Raw genomic sequence first — 17,210 nt, 5'->3', positions numbered from 1 at the left:
TGTGGTGCTCCATTTTCTCCACTTGTTGATGATGGCCTTCACACTGTTCCATGGTACATCTAATGTTTTGGAAAATTTTTTTGGACCCCTCTCCTGAATGATTCCTTTCAACAAGTGAGATACCATGCATGCTTTGTAAGCTTTTTGCAGACCATGGCTTCAGCAGTCAGCTGAAACCAAGAAGATGTCAAGAAAATCCTACAGAAACAGCTGGTCTTTATTTGGGGTTAATGAGAATAATTTCATTGATGACAGCTGTATGAGAATTACTTTTGAACATGAGATTGAATGTGATTGGTGATTGGTCTGAACACAGCCACATCGTCATTTATAAAAGGGTGTACACACTTATGCAACTTTTTTATTTTTCCTATTTTTTCCCTAAATTGTTTCTGATTGTTTTTCACTGAAGTTTTGTACACTGTAATTTCACATTGAGGGTGGAAAATGTTCTGACTTGATTTATCTTAGTTTAATTTATTACTTCACAAAAACTTGCCATTTTAACAGGGGCGTGTAGATTTTTTATATCCGTTGAACATAGAAAATGAACAGTCACATGTCGCTTTATTGCCTGCTAATGTGAACTTAGGGTTGTTGTAAAAAATAAAAAAAAAAACAGGAAAAAGGCTTTTAGTCATGTGGTACTATTTGAACGATAAAGCTTTATACATTAAGAACTACATTATGGAAACTTCCAGCATTTAACTGCTCTTCATCTAGTGTTAGACACTTAAAGAATTCTTTGCCTCATTTTTTTCTCATTATATTTCGCTCGAGAGCCCTTGGGGGATGAAGAGACATCTTGTTGAATCGACCTACTTCATCCATCAGGATAATTCAGTGGTGTAGGAGCAGATTGACTTAAGAGAATGTGTAGCATACGAGCACTAACCTGTCATTTCATTAACCTAACCAGCTTCTTTCTAACAAAAAGCTGCTGGTTTTGATCCTCCGGCGCTTACAGCATGGGCATGTACAGAACTGGAGAAGGTGCCAAAGATGCCTTCGTGCAACAGTGATTTAAGCTGCTGTGTGCATTTACATAAGCCGTGCTTCTGTGCCTCTGTGCTGCCAAACTGGCGAGGATTTATGCTGAGGATGAACAGTAACCATTTTTAACGAGCTGAAAAATGCACTAGCAGCTGAAGGTCGAGCTGTTTATAATAAGATATAGCTCTCGCTGTTGTCTGACTTTTCTTTTTCTAGCCGAGAGCCATGTCTCCTTTCGTTGCCTGTGGTGTCGTTTCCAGAATAACACTGAAGGGCTTTTTTCAGTGCTCTAAATCTGTCTTTCCTGACTGATGCTCCCTTCAGCCTTCACTTCTGAAGGATGATAATCACTTTCTCTCTTTTGTGTTCTTGCTTGTCTCTCCTCCACCATTTAGTTTGCCTCTGTTTGTTTCTTGTCCTTCTTTGATTGAAACGTCTATCATTTTCTGTTTTACCATCTTCTCCTCAATTCTTCTCTCTGTCTTTCTCTCTCTCTCTCTCTCTCTCTCTCTCGCTATGCAGCGTGTCCAAGCAGCATGCGGTCATCCCCAGCCAGGTCTTTGAGTTGGAGGACGGTTCGAGCAGCTACAAAGACTTTGCCATGACTCGCAACAACCGCTTCACCAGCGCTGGGCAGGCGTCCAAAAACATCATCCAACCTCCGTCATGCGTGCTGCACTTCTACAATGTCCCTCCCTCCATCTCTGAGGACGACCTGCAGAGGGTTAGTGCTGTTTGGACAAGATTATAGAATGCAGGAGAAAAGCGGTGATGGCATTAAAAAGAGCAGAGCAGAGCCGTCAGTGCAGCTGTTACCCGGGAACGTCCACCCACACTCAGTCCCTGTCACCTGCTGCTGTCAGAACATGCCTTCTGTTACGCTCTGATAACATTTAGCACTGATGGAAATGCCAGTTGCCATGATAACCATGATAACCATGTTAAATGAATTCTCTTCCATAAATATAGTGTATTTTACTGCATTTTTAAAGTGTATTAGGTAATGAATAAAACACAATGGAGTGTTTCTGTTACCACACTGAAGTTCATTATAACAGCACGTCCAAAAGGTTTTCCTCTTTCCAACACTGGCTTTTTTTCCCTTAATTTATTAAACAGTGACACGTCATTTTTAACTGTTTATAGTTATGTTTAATGCTGTGAAGCATCCACTGTTATCAGTTATATTATAGCAGCTATAAACAGTCATTCCTTCACCACCCTAGCTTTTTTTCCCTCTCATTTGAAGTTAATTAAACAATAAGAAAATGCCTAATCCTGTCCTGAAGGCTTTCTCTTATTGGAAAGCTTTAAAATTACACCCTTACCTCTGACTGTTGCAAAGTGCTGACACTGGAGACTCCTTCTGTAAATGTTAAATAAATATCTCCTCATGGAAAATGTCACTGTATTAACAATTCCAATTTAAAAAAAGTTTATCTGAAGCGTCCATCATACAAGTTCTAAGGTTGTTACTATAGAAACGATAACGTATTAGAATTAGAACGAGTAATTGATAATATTTTTTTAGATTAATATAAACCTGTAATTTGTCCTGTCAAAGCTGCTGTTGTAGAAATTTAATCACCTTCCGACCAATCAGAATTGAGAATTTAATGATGCAGTGGTATAAGCACATAATTTACAAAGTACACTGATTTATGCATATAAAAACACATTGAAATTTGATAACACCTGCAAAAAAAAATATGCAAACTGAGTTATTAACAGGGTTTACAGAGAATTTTACACTCAATGTAATTTGCTAAAACTAAAAGTCATTTTGGGAGTGGAAGCTTGCATGCGCAAATGAGTACAATAGAAGGGAATGTATTATATTTGTGGGAGCTGTAATAATAATAAGGTTTTGATGCTTTGTTGTTAGTGACACTCACACATTCTCTGTCTTATTGATCTTTTCCAGTTATGCACAGAGCAGGACGTTCCAGGCTTCATCAAGTTCAAAGTGTTTGATGCCAAACGTAAGTCCCTATGTTAGCATGTTTACATCTGTTTCTGTGTTTGTAATGTTGGAGAATTGGTCTTTACGCGGTGTAGAGTCTTAAGTCTAAAAAACAGGCCACAAATAAAGATTTTTTAGTCCTTCATTTCATGGATGAGGCACAGGACTTGTAAACCTTTTTAAATCCTTCCAGCTTAAAGATTAATACGTTTTAAAAATGTAGCTGCTACAGTTCACATCACTTCTCATACATTCTTCTATATTCTGTCTTTACTGGGAGGTGGTTAGAAGGAAAAAAGAAACTAAAAAGCACTGCCATGCTGTTATATTGCATCCAGACTCACTTTAAATTTGAACAGGACACAAGATAATATTAGTAATGGTGTTAAATAAATTCATGGTGCAATGATGTAGTCATATCATATCAGCATACGTAGCATAAACATCATGGTCTGTAGGAAAAGAAATGTGGAAGCTCATCCATCATCTGTTAATTAATGTTAATATAGATATACAGATATTTTATTAAAGCGCCACACTGGAAAACGCTGTTCAAATAAGCCTTCTCACATAAGGTGTCATATATGAGACAAAACTGGCTATAAATGGAAATAACTCCTATGATGGTCCACGCATGATATTTTATGTGATCTACAGTTCTGTTCAAAAGTCTTAGATACCTTGTTTTTTTTAGTACACACTTTTTTTCAATAAATTTTTATTTTATGACTTCTACATCATTGAGAACAGTTTAGATTTCCAAACAATAGTTTTCCAGCACAATTAAATGTTACAGAAAAATGTTTGTATGTCAGTAAAGAAAGCAGCATATTACATAAGAGACACTTTTCAGACAAAAAACATAATGAAGGCTGCTGAGTTTCACTGCAAAAATAAGAAGCAAGTGCAACAGTCAAAATCTCCAGAAGAACTGTAGCTGCTTCTGCAAGATGCTCAGTAACACTTACAGCTCATTTCCTTGTAAAACTGCACACATTGTACCTGAGACTACTAATTTATTTTTAAAGCAAAGGGTCGTCACACCAAATATTGACTTTGCTTCATTTATTACTGTTTACTGCTCATTATAGTGTTTTTTTTTTAATGTAATGAAACATTTAATTTCATTATTTTTGAAGGCATTTTCAACAATAATTTCTTTGCATGTGCCTGAGACTTTTGCTCAGTACTGAATATATGATGTGTGTTTACAGCAAGCTCCAAAACCATCTCCGGCCTCCTGGAATTTGACAGCAAAACCCACGCAGTGGAAGTTTTGACAGTACTGAATCATTACCAGATCAGAATACCCAGTGAGTAACGCTGTCTCCCTCATTTCCTGTGGTCTTTACCTTTGAACAAAATCTGTACCACTTTATTCTGAGCTCATGTCAGTTGGTGTTGTGAATGCTAATCTTAGCTCCTGTGCGTGTGCACTGTCCTGCTCTGAAGTGTTAGTACCCGAAACTTTAGCCTACAGAATCATTTCTGTATATCAACATAATACTTTTATTTAAAATACATTTAAATTTTGTTTTATTGAACTTATTTTATGAATAATTCATAAACATTCGCATTCGAATCACATAGATTCCTGTTTCGAAATTGGCTAGCTAATTTTCTGAGGTAAAATTTTCACAATCTAAAACAAAATGCAACTATAGTTTGCTAATGTAAATAACAAAAGACATTTTCAGTGGATAACACAATTATCCAGTAAATTCAGGTAGTTCTTTTAGAATTAGCTAACAGAAACCCAGCTGAATGTACCTAAAGTTAGCTTACGTTTAATGCTAACGTATTTAAGTTAGCCATGCTAACGACAAAGGAATGCTAAAAGAAAGATAGATAAATGTTGCTAAACATAAGCTTAATTTATCTTATGATTAGTGTAGGTTGTTTAAATTAGTGTATATTTAAGTTAAATTAACCTTAAATGTAACTTTGTCTTCATTATAAACATGTATTTAGCAGTAACAAAGCTTGCTGGCAGGTTTTTGCTGTGCTGTAAATAGAGCTAATACAGCATTTATAACTTTCTCTCTTATTTTTTTATGTAATCCAAGCCAAAGTCTGCTGAAAGTGAGTTTTTAGAACACGATTGTTATTAGTATAGAGAACCAGAAATCCGGAAAGCACCAGACGTTTGGATTAAACAATTTACTGGAGTCGGTAATTTGGATTTGATAATCGTACTTATCCACGCACTGGCAGACACACACACGCATACACACACGCACACACCCACATACACACATGCAAACATACCCCTCTTAACGGTTTTGTGTGTTGTGCATCACCCTGTGCAATTAATCTTGCAGTGGTAAATGTAACATGGCTCTGTGTAATCGAGTCACAGCAGGCTTTTTTCTTTTTGAGCTGAGGACGAAGCAAACAGATGCCTGCCTGTGCTTTTGTACTGCAAGGCATTACATAAATCTTCTAAAATACCAGTTATTCGTTTGTGAAAGGTCATGTTCTAAAATAAAGAACATCTCATGTTAACAGAATGGAAAATACATAACAAATATTCATGTGTGTTTTTTGATACAACTTCTTAGGATGCTTTGCTCTTAATATAATATATCATAATATTTTGTGTACACTAACTGATGCTAATATTTATTCTATTAGAAAACTTAAGGCCATTATCATTTTTATAGTAACCACCCATTAACAGGGATGTGTAAGATGGACACTCCGCATAGTCAAAGACTAATAATGAAAAAATGGTTGTTATTTAACAAAGGTAAATGTATAAACTTTGATGGTTCTGTAAGATGTTTATTTAACATTTATGGAAAAAGTCTCTAGTGTCATTGCTATGTTACAGTCATACGTAAAGCTGTAACTTTAAAGGCGGATGATGTTGTGCTTTGTGCTAAGTGATACCAGGAACTAACTTATCTCATGGACGTTCCACAATATTAAATGTACACTATATGGCCAAAAGTATGTGAACCCCTGACCATCACACCTACATGAGCTTTTTGAACATCCCATTCCAGATTCAAATTGAAATTCAAAATTCAAAATTACAGCACACAAAGACATTCTATACAATTGTGTGCTTCCAACTTTGTGGCAACAGTTCAGGGAAGAGCCACATAAGGGTATGATGGTCAGGTGTGCACATATTTTTGCCCATGTAATGTATCTATAAACTAATAAAAGGTACAATGTGTCATTCTTTAATGACTAAAAATTATAATCATTGTCAGTTTGCTGTGGTGTAAGAGGAAAAAAAAAACACAAACCAAGTCATCATTTTTCTCATTCTTTAAATTAGGAACATTTCAATAACTGGTGCATACATCTTAAAGCCCTAAGCGTTTTTCTTAATATCTCAGTATGAGTAAAAATGATTTCCTTCTTGTTGGTCAAACTGGCCTGTGATCAAATCGGAGAGAAAATGGGGGAAAAAATATAAAAAATAAAATACAAAGCAAACCTATTACTCCTGCTTGCATATTTTTAGGTATTTGTACAATCTGACCAGAAAAGATACAAAGCCCAGATATGGGCAAGTGGGCGGGGCTAGCAGTCGTGACTGCATTTTTTTCATTCCTATTTTTATAAGTGATACAATTTGTCCTTTTGTATAGTAGTTTTCCTCTCATCACATCCTATTGGCTAGTGTTGTTTTATTCTGAAAGTGTAACAAGATTTTTCTCCACTTCCACAGACGGCTCCAATCCCTACACCCTGAAGCTGTGCTTCTCCACCTCCTCCCACCTCTGAACAGGAGCCGAAGACACACACTTCTCACCATCGCGCTGTTTACACTGGATGGAGACGACGGGAATAGAAAGCTACAGAGCGTGAGGCGAGAAGAGCGGAGCGAGAGGGATGACACACACGGTCATCGCTCTTAGCATGAGGACTTCAAGCGCAAAACACTCAAGAATTGTTTCCTCTTTTTTTTTTTTTTAAAGACTCTAAAATGTTTTCTTCTCACACTCTGGTATAACCAGAAACTGACCGACTTTATGATAATGATGTCATCTCACTGAAACTGAGTTTCCCATGGGCAAAAAAAAAAAAAAAAAAAAAGAAACGAACATGGACACCTTTTTATTTTCTGTGTTTTTGTCTTTATCTATTCTTTGAAACGGTTAAAATAAACTGTGTGCTGCAGAGAACACACAAGGTACACAGCCTAAAAGACAATAACGTATGAATTACTGTTATGCTGACGATACTGACTTGGAAAATAGATGTACAAGAGTGTAATGAGAGGTGTGTGTGTTGACATAGAGAGAGACATAGAGGTATCTGACAAACAAGGAATCTGTTAATAGACTGTAAGTTAGATCCTTCTGTAATATTGTCTTGTATAGATGCCAAGGCATGAAGAATTATGAGAATTACTGGCACACAAGGTGGCCTTACAAGCCTTTAGGTTGAGATTTGCGCAAAAATTTTTAGTTGTGTTATTAGTTTCGCTAGTCGGGATCATGTGCTAAAGGCTTTATTAGATTTAGGCCCCTGAGAGTCTGTGCTTTAATGGATGATTAGAATATTACCCCTGAAATTGTGGTGGTGGTTGTTTGGCACACTGTTGCTCCACAGCTAGACTTGAGAATCTAAAATCCTGCATCGTATCCTCTTATCTGGCTCAAAAATGATACGTGACAAATTTCATACCCATCACGCAAGGCAAGCTTCACCTCTTCCAAATGAATTATTTTAATAATGGCAATAATTAAACTACATAAGAAAAAAATTTTCCCAATCTGAAGATTTGAATCTAGCTTTGGATCACAGTATGTCAGACAGAATATAAAGATCATGTGTGCAGTATTCTCAGTTTATTCTCACTTGTCCATATGTATATTTGACACTTCACACCATCTGCGGTTCACTGTGAGCATGTCCAGCCATTAAACACATCTGCCAGTTGACATGTGTGTCATTTATTACCCTTTATTCCACAGCGCTGTTGAATTCTCAACTCTGATTGGTCAGAAGGTGTGGACTCTTTTTGAAAAACAGCGGCTCTGAAAGTAGTTTCGGCTGAAAGGTAAATCACAGGTTTATATTAATGCACTTATTGTAGTACATTTCTGTAGTAACATATACTAATTTTCATTTTCTACAGTCCATTTTAAACTTGCAGCCATTCTGGAAACTTAAACGTCTGATAAGATTAAAATTAGACCATACGGAAATCCCTGAATCGTTGTAGGGAAAAAAAAAAAAAAAAACAATCTGTGTGCTATGTCATTATTTCGACTTAATATCTCATTATGTCAACTTAATAATGCATCATCATTTAATATTTTTAATAATATACCTAATAATATACCTAATACCTAATGTCTTATTTTTCAATATAGTATGTGATTATTTTAACTCAATATATTATTTTTACTTAACTCGAATAACTAATTTGACAAATCAAGATGGCTCAATATAATATACTTTTATTAATATATGTTGAAGTAATGAGTTATTAAGTTAAATAATGAGATATTAAGTCAGAATAATGTCATACTATCTTGAAAAGATGAGTTACTAAGTCAAAATAATGAAACATTAAGTTAAAATACTGAAACTTCTTTGAAATAAATTACATGTTAAGTCAAAATAATAATAACGATATATTATGTTGAAATAATGACATAGAACTTTAAAATATTTTCACAATTTTTGGTTCTGGGATTCTGTAAAATTATTCCTTAACTCAGACTTAATGAACTAATGAAGCAGCAACACTAATCTAAAAGTTTAACTAAAATGAGTATTCGATTATTTTCAAACTAGGTTTAAAATTCTGTGCAACTGAATTTATAGATAAACTTTGTTTTAATCCAAGTTTCAAAAGCTTAATCTTCGTTAACGTGACCTCGCATTTATGGTAAATAATATGAATGTGAATGGTGTATTGTGTGTATAATAGACTACAGTGATGCTCTGGCTATAATTCTGTCTTCTGTGACTTGGTTGTACTATGTACAGTACACACTCTCCTCACATCATCATTTTGACAAGCTTTAAGGGAATGTAATATCTGTCTGTGGTTGCTATATGAGTGCTTGCTGGATGCTGAGAGAGAGAGCAGTGTGGAGCGATCACAGCGGTCAGCTCAGGAAATTAAGCTCTCTGCAGGTCCATCTGGTTCAGCGAAGACCAACAGCAGGAGACCGCCTTCGTTGTTTCGTCTTTTCCTTCACACAACCTCTCAGGCTTTCTGGCTCTACCTCACACGGTAAACCCTGTCTCTCACTTCTTTATCACAATTTTCTGCTTTTCCTGCTTTTTTAAATACCTAGTTATATTAATCTCACGAGTTACGAAAAACTCATGAAGTATTACAGTTGAGGCCAGAAGTTTACACACACCTAGGTTAAAGATATTCAAACTTAATTTTTCACAACTCCACACATTTCACATTCAATTCAATTCAATTTGTATAGAGCTTTTAACAATGAACATTGTCTCAAAGCAGCTTTACAGAACATAAGAAACAAAAAAACATGCAAACAGAAACAAAAACATGCAAACGTCCTAGATGTTAGACAAAATTATCCCTAGTGAGCAAGCCTGAGGAGACTGAGGCAAGGAAAAACTCCCTTAGATGATGTGAGGAAGAAACCTTGAGAGGAACCAGACTCAAAAGGGAACCCATCCTCATTTGGGTGAAACTGGAGAGTGTGATATGAACAATGTCCTTTCTGCATTTATGTATAGTCATGTAGAATTTTATGTGTATATTAATTTGGAAGTTGTTGTCTTCCTCAAAGTCCACATAGGGTTGGCAGCGATGCTTTGAATACCCAAATCCTCCCGAGGCAGAAACCGTCTGGAGCTGGTCCATCTCTGGATGCCTCAGGATCCTCGTAGGGTTGGCCTCTGTCTACTGGAGCTGGCACAATCTCTATGTGCCTCGGGATGGGTAGAAGAAGGGAAACAAGTGGAAAGGAATTAGCATAGCTGCTGTTCATAATATTAGCAAGCACTAAATCATAATGTGCAATTAATCAGATGTACTGAAGTACAAGGTTATGGTAATTCCCATACTTTTCCTGTGTTAGGCCAATTAGGGGATCTGCTCTATTTCAATAAGAGGTTATTTCAGAATAATAACTAAGAGATAGATTTATTTCAGCGTTTATTTACTATATTACATTTTCAGTGGGTTAGAAGTTTACATACCCTTTGTTAGTATGGCATTGGTGGCATTGCCTTTAAATTGCTTGAATCAAACTCTTGTTGTAGCCTTCCACAAGCTTATCTTTGCTGAATTTTTTTTTTGCTCTTTCCTCCTGACAGAACTGGTGTAACTCAGTCAAGGGTTGTGGGCCTCCTTGCTAGGACACATTTTGCAGTTTCTATGGGATTCAGGTCAGGGCATTGTGATGGCCACTCTAATACTTTCACTTTGTTGTCTTTAAGCGAAAACCTCAAGACAGCCGGAAAGTTGGTCGCAACTGGGTCTTCCAGCAGGATAATGATCCTAAGCATTGGAAGTATTGGAGTGGCCATTGCATCATTTTGTTGGAAGTATGCTTAGGATCATTATCCAACCGACTTTCTGAGGTCTTGAGGTTTTGCATTAATATTTCTAAATAATCTGCCTTTCTCATGATACCATCTACTTTCTGAAGTGCACCAGTCCTTTTTCCAGAAAAACATACTAATGGCATGGTGCTGCCACCCCCATGCTTCATGTGGGATGGTGTTCTTCGGATTGAAAGCCTCAACCTTTTTCCTACATACATAGCACTGATCATTATAGCCAAACAGTTCAATTTTTGTTTCAACTGACCAGAGAACATTCCTTCAAAAGACTGATGATCACCTACAAACTTCACCCTGGCATTTTTATACCGGTCTTTGAGTAGGAGCTTTTACCTTTTACAACAGCCTTTAAGGCCATGGTGATGTAGGACTCTCTTAATGGTGGATTTACATACAGTACTGTGCAAACTTTGTTTATGATTTTTATTGTACGACTTCTATCAAGTTAATACATAAGCATTTTAGATTCCAAACATTAGTTTTCCAGCACAAAATTAAATATAACAGAAAAACTTTGTCTGTCAGTAAAGAAAGCAGCATATTACATAAGAGACACTTTTCACACAAAAATACATAATGAAGGCTGCTGGTTTTTGCTGTAAATATAAGAAGCAAGTGTGACAGTCAAAGTCTCCAGAAGAACTGTAGCTGCTTCTGCAAGATGCTCAGTAAACTTACAGCTCATTTCCTTATAAAACTGAGACTACTCATTTTTTTTAAAGCAAAGGATCGTCACTCCATATATTGACTTTGTTTCATTTATTACTGTTTACTGCTCTTTATGGTATTTATTTAATGTAGAAACATTTAATTTCATTCTTTTTGAAGGCATCTTTGCTCTACAGCGCTTCTGTGCATGTGTTTAAGACTTTTGTAATTGATGCCCCCAACTTCTTCACCAGTTCCTTTGTTGTTGTCTTGGGGTTCAGTTGAACCTTTTAGACCAAAGTTCATTCATCCCTGGGAGTTAATTTGTACCTGTTTCCTTAATGATATAGTGTCTGTGTGGTCCCAAGAGTTTTATATATGCATACAATTGTTTGTGTAGATGCTCGTGGTACCTTCAGTTGTATGGAAATTGCTCCTAAGGTGGTCCATAATTTTTTTTTATGTTGTCTGAGTTGCTTGGATTTTTCCATGGATTCCTTGGATTTTTTTTTATCAATAAAACAACAATTTAAACCACTTACATAGCTCCAGTGTTCTGAGGAAGCAGAAATAAATGTCAGACTGTGTATTTGACATTTGTGTTACATTTTGTTACCAATTTATGAACTGACTTTGGATTTGCACTTCATAAAATTACATTTTCTATATTACATTCGCACAGGTGTATATTTGACAGGAAAATAACTCCATATTACTATATTGTTTGTTCTATTTATCACACAAGATTACATACTTTTTCATTAATAAATGTCGAAAGGGTTTATAATTTATTCAAAGCAGTAGCAACAATAACATGTACAGAAAACCACTAATGAAGCAATATCTGGAGTTATTTTTGAAGTGAAAGCAGCAGCTAGCAGCATTGTGAGCTGTACATGTTACCATTTAAAGCAAGTGTCCTGATATGAAAAAAAAGAAAGAAAATTTGGTATTGGCACTGGATATTCACCTATTCACATATACTTCAGTTTTATACAATAATGTACAGAGAGCTAAAGTAAATATTCTTCAGTTATACGTTTCATTTGAGTAGAGGTTTGTATCCTAAAAGTTCTTACTTATTATGTGGTTTCATCCTGAGCTAGGGTTACTGTACGTGTTTAGTTTTCTCCTTGTCCATGTGGGTTTCCTCTAGGATCTCCGGTTTCCTTGGACCTTCAAAAACATGTAAATGAATTGGCGACTCTAAATGCTGTGAATATGTGTGTGAATGTGTGTGCATGATTCCCTGTAATAGAATGGCGTCATCCAGGGTGTATTCCAAACTCACTTCCAGTGTTCCTGGGATAGACTTTGGATTCAGGGTGAAACGGTTACTGAAGATGAATGATGCAGTGTAACTACCAGGAGATGATGATGTCACTAGAGTGCTGAATGTAAGCCTGAGCCCACTGATGAGATGAGGTTCATTTGTGATAACTACGTAAATAATAACAGTTCTTAGGATTTAACCTGCAACTATATTTCTTTCTCTACTCTTTGTCCCACCTTGCCTTTTCTTATTAATAGTCGTGGGTTCGGATGACTGAATATATAAACAGACACGAATTCAGCGAGGAATGTTAATGCTGGTTCGTCTTTCACATTGTGCCCCAGCTGAGGTAGGACTAATTATAGAAGGTTCGGTGAGCCAATTAATTTTCTTCACTCCTCCTGTAGTTTCCCTTCAGCTACTGATACTCTATCACCTGCGTCTCTTTACACATATGTCATGTGAGGAACAGGAGGATGTAAAATAAGGAATACGAGTCTGAATTTACAACAAGGAACTGATTTTAAATGACTTATTTAACATAAATGAATAAATAAACCAAAAACACTTCCTAGATGAAACCTTTTCTTTTACAAGTGTACAGCTTTCAGAAAGTAACTTTTCTTGACTTACATTAGTGAATTACATTAGTATTTGCACAACACACACATACACACACAACATTCCTTTCAATACACCCGCATATCTCATATTAATAAATATTTATAATGCTGTTAGCTTTTTCACTGCAACTACCTCAGCTCGTTGATTCACAGCATTGCATTGCATATACAACTGCACAAATCTGCACTTTATTCCACATTCATTTCATACTTTTATACTGTAAATTCTGTTTTATGTCACCGGACAGTCGTAAAAACATTTCACTGCACGTCATACTGTGTGTGGTTGTGTGTGTGACCAATAAAATAAAATTTTTTGTAAAAATGATTTGATTTGATTTGAAGAACTGTCAGCATTATAAATGTGCTAGCAAGGCTAATCCCTCTGTCTCTTTCAAGGAAAATATACATAAAAATAATGCTGTTTTTGGCATCCAATATAATCAGATTTGCTGTTAACAAAGGTTCCTTAAAGTCGATTCTTTTACTGTTTTACTCTTGGGGAACTGAGTGCAACAGCAGCACCAGTGGTTGTAAGTAAAATTACACAAAATGGTATGAAGTAGAGGCAGGGGCTGATTTCTTTCTAGCACAGACTGTAGATTCATGCAGTCTATCACTGAGAGTTGTGTCAAATGATTACACTTGGTGAATCCTTAGTTTTCTTGTCCATTTGAGCTAATTTATTTAAGCCTGCTTTGCTGACACATCTGTAACAAATCATCAGTAGTGATTTAGAAGCTGAATATGAATTACAATCATGGGTGTATTAACAATGAACAAGGTGGACTATTTTCTCAATCACAGACTTTTCAAAATGCCTTTGGAGAGACTGGAAATAAATAGAAGAGGTATAATGAAAAAAACATTTAACCTTTTACAAGCTTGGGTTGTAAAAACTAAGACCTTGGGTTCAGAAGCCAGGTTCAAATCGAAAAGGAAAATGGTGAAAAACTGATTCAAGCAAGAGACAGAGTAAGAGTGAATGAGTGAGAGAGAGAGAGAGAGAGAGAGAGACTTAACGATTAAATCAAAGCTTTGGAATTAATTAAGATTCAACAAAAGCTGATAATTGTGCTTGCTTGCTTGCTATACACCTACGAAGACAGCATGCAGTGATGATGTTAACAGCAGGAGAGTCCACAGCTAAAGATGCAACAGGTAATGCTATTGTTATCACTTTCTTTCAGTGCTCACTACCCCACACTTCTTGCTTGTCAAAGGCAATAAACGAAGCTATCAGTTAACTTATTTGCAAGGACATGCGCCCCTATAGCGTTACAGAAAATGTTGGATTCAGATACACGATATATTCACTGAAACTCAGATACACAATACAGAGTCGGCAACATTTTAGTGAAACTTGCATCCCTGTGTTATATGAAAAAATGAAGATTCTGGGAGAGAATGAATGTAGTACAGAGAATTAATGTAGCACCAGTTCACGGACAAACTAAAGACAGTGAAGAAATGTTTGAACTAGGATACATCAGAATCATACTGGATCAGACCTAAATCAAATCGTATCAGTGCAGAAATGAATCATATTGGATCAGTAGTGAATTGAAGTGTATCGATTCGTTTTTGCATTGTATTGTAAACTACGTATTGAGAAACATATCACGTAGACTGAAAGAGGGAGATTCACACTCCTACTGAATTCACTTCAGATACATTATCCAATCAATGTACAAATTATACAAAGGGACAAATAACAGAGCTGGCTAACAGCAAGCATAGCTTTTTTGTTTAGCATTCTTACTATTCAGTAGGGACACAGGCATGATTAAGGACTTGAAACACTTAAAAAAAAATAGCTATCACAAATGATGTTGCCTATCTGTCTTTCAGTTAGTGTGTCCCTTTTTGTATGCATAATAGTTTTATGACTCTGTGCTACAAGGCTGAACTATAATGCCGAGTTGTAATACTAATGCCGAGTTACTGATGGCTCGTTTAATTTGTTAGCAATCACTGTTGAAGAACGATTTTTGAAAAATACACTTTGACCAACATGTTTTAGGACAAACCCTATGTACCGTCAGGGATTTATCTCCATCCAGCCAGTATACCAGCTCTCCTCCAGTGTTGCTCTAAAGCATGACCTGCTTTTCCTTCCACATCTGCTAATGTTCGGCCATTTCAGTGTGCTCTGTGACACGCTCGAAAGCAGACAATCCTCACACTTTAAATTCTTGAGAACTCGTCTACGGCTTGGGGGGAAGATGGATTTCAGTGTGTGTGTCACCCTTTACTGCTTGCTCTGTGCCTGTGTGCATGTTGAAACACTGTGCCCTAGTTTTGTCAGAGCTGATTTGGCCCCTCAGGATTTTCCCGGAGAGGCAGGAGTTTGACTTAAGTAGCTGGAGTGGAAAAGATCAATCACATTCTCTCTTCTCTCTCCCTTTCCATCTCTCTCCTTTTTCTCCTCAACCTTCTGGCTGGTGCCTGTCCCCTGACATATTACCTATACTGAATAAAGTGTGAAGAGAAGATTTTTTTTTTCATTTGTGCTACAAAAAAAGTTTCCCCGGGCCACAGAGGTGGTGCTTCAATGTGACTTCGTTCAGCAGCCTGAGAATGCAGCGTCAGCAGCGTAATCTTACACTAATCCAAATGAAATGTCATGTGTAAAAAACTCACTCATACTACACTCAATACTGAGTCAGTGCACCAACGAATGTGTTGAATATTAGAGTATAAATCAGCATCATCCAGTAAAGCTTCAATGTCCTTATCTGTCTGTGCTGAAAATGAGTTCTGCCACACCATCCACACTTATCCTCATGCTTCCAGGCAAACAAACAAACAAAAAAACCCACTATTTCTACAGGTCTTTACAAAATCACATGATATGACATGACATGTAGCTCTGGAGAAGAGCTAATGCATAGTGGTGTTGCTCTAGGCTTTTGTGCTCAGACTGTAGTGATCCTATTTTAACATCCGTAACTCTGAGAAGAGCTAACGTACATACATTTGCAAATTAAAGGGAAAAAACAATGGCCCTCTTATCAAATTCAAATTCAAATTCAAATTTTATTTGTCACATGCATAACCATACACAGTACGACTTGCAGTGAACTGCTTTATACAACTGTTCTGACATAAAATAAGAAAATATAGAAAAATATCAAATATAAAGAAAAATATTAAAGATAAAGTAAAATATATGAAGGGATTTTTAAAAAGTGTATAAGAATATATATTGATATATATGGATAGTGGCAGCAGCAGTCTGACAGTACCTATATAAAGTGCGGATATGTGCAGTTTTGTGCAATATGTGCTGTTTGTGAGATGTAATGTGCAATGTGCATTAAATGCAATACTAAATACTAAATTGCAATACTCATATAAATTAAAATAAAATAGTAACGTTATGACTAAATTGCAATACTAAAATAAATTAGTAATGTTATGAATAAATTAGTAACTTTATGCTATGGGGGGCATTTATTTATATCCCTAGCACGATTTGGTCCACTTGTCCCCTTAGAAGGAAGCGTCAATATCAAATTAATATACAGTTTTTCTCATTGATCACCTTTATTCTGTAATGAAACATTTCTATCCCAGTGGGTGTGGTCTCTTCCGGGATGACTCCGCCCCCATCTACAGGGCACGAGGGATCACTGAATGGTTTGGTGAGGATGAAAATGATATAAATCATGTGCTATGGTCTTCACACTCACCAGATCTGTACCCAGTTGAGCATCTATGGTAGATTTTGGACTGAGCGCTCTTCAGCACATCATCTTAATGTTTTTATATTTCAAAAGAATGGTGTTCATCACTCTAGTACAGTTCCAGAGACTTGTAGAATTTCTGCTAAAGAGCATTGATGCTGTTCTGGAGGCTTGCTTGTGGTCCAACACCTTACTATGTGGGGGTTTTTTTCCTTTAATTTGTCAACCTGTATGTATTTGTGTCGGTAAATACACATAAAGTAATTCCTTAATGAACAAAAACACAATTTCTGATTTTCCTCCAAAGCCTGGAGATATCCAAACATGAACTGATGTAAATCTAATTAGTTACTGAAAAGAAGAGATACTGGAGATTTCTAATGATCCCAGAAATCCTCAGTACCCTGGCTCTGTGGTAGGGAGATATGGGTGAGATGAACAAATATCCACATTATATCATCATCTGGAAAATCATTACAGACCTTAAGTAATAAGTA

At 36.3% G+C, this 17,210-nt stretch overlaps 1 protein-coding gene across 1 annotated transcript in view; it reads left to right on the top strand.

Moving 5' to 3' along the window:
- The window catches only part of LOC113536546 (heterogeneous nuclear ribonucleoprotein L-like), a 74,533-nt gene extending 66,673 nt beyond the window's left edge, over positions 1-7,860 (top strand). Inside the window, exons 10-13 of the mRNA XM_053238097.1 lie at positions 1,516-1,717; positions 2,918-2,975; positions 4,171-4,269; positions 6,642-7,860. Of these exons, the coding sequence (XP_053094072.1) occupies positions 1,516-1,717; positions 2,918-2,975; positions 4,171-4,269; positions 6,642-6,697 (415 nt within the window). The 3' untranslated portion in view covers positions 6,698-7,860. The remainder of the gene's footprint in view (positions 1-1,515; positions 1,718-2,917; positions 2,976-4,170; positions 4,270-6,641) is intronic.
- Positions 7,861-17,210: the final 9,350 nt, after the last annotated feature.

This window comes from Pangasianodon hypophthalmus, chromosome 11, assembly GCF_027358585.1.
Source record: "Pangasianodon hypophthalmus isolate fPanHyp1 chromosome 11, fPanHyp1.pri, whole genome shotgun sequence".
Lineage (NCBI taxonomy): Eukaryota > Metazoa > Chordata > Actinopteri > Siluriformes > Pangasiidae > Pangasianodon > Pangasianodon hypophthalmus.
The sequence above is the reverse complement of the archived record's forward strand: the minus strand, read 5'-3'. Positions and strand labels throughout refer to the sequence as shown.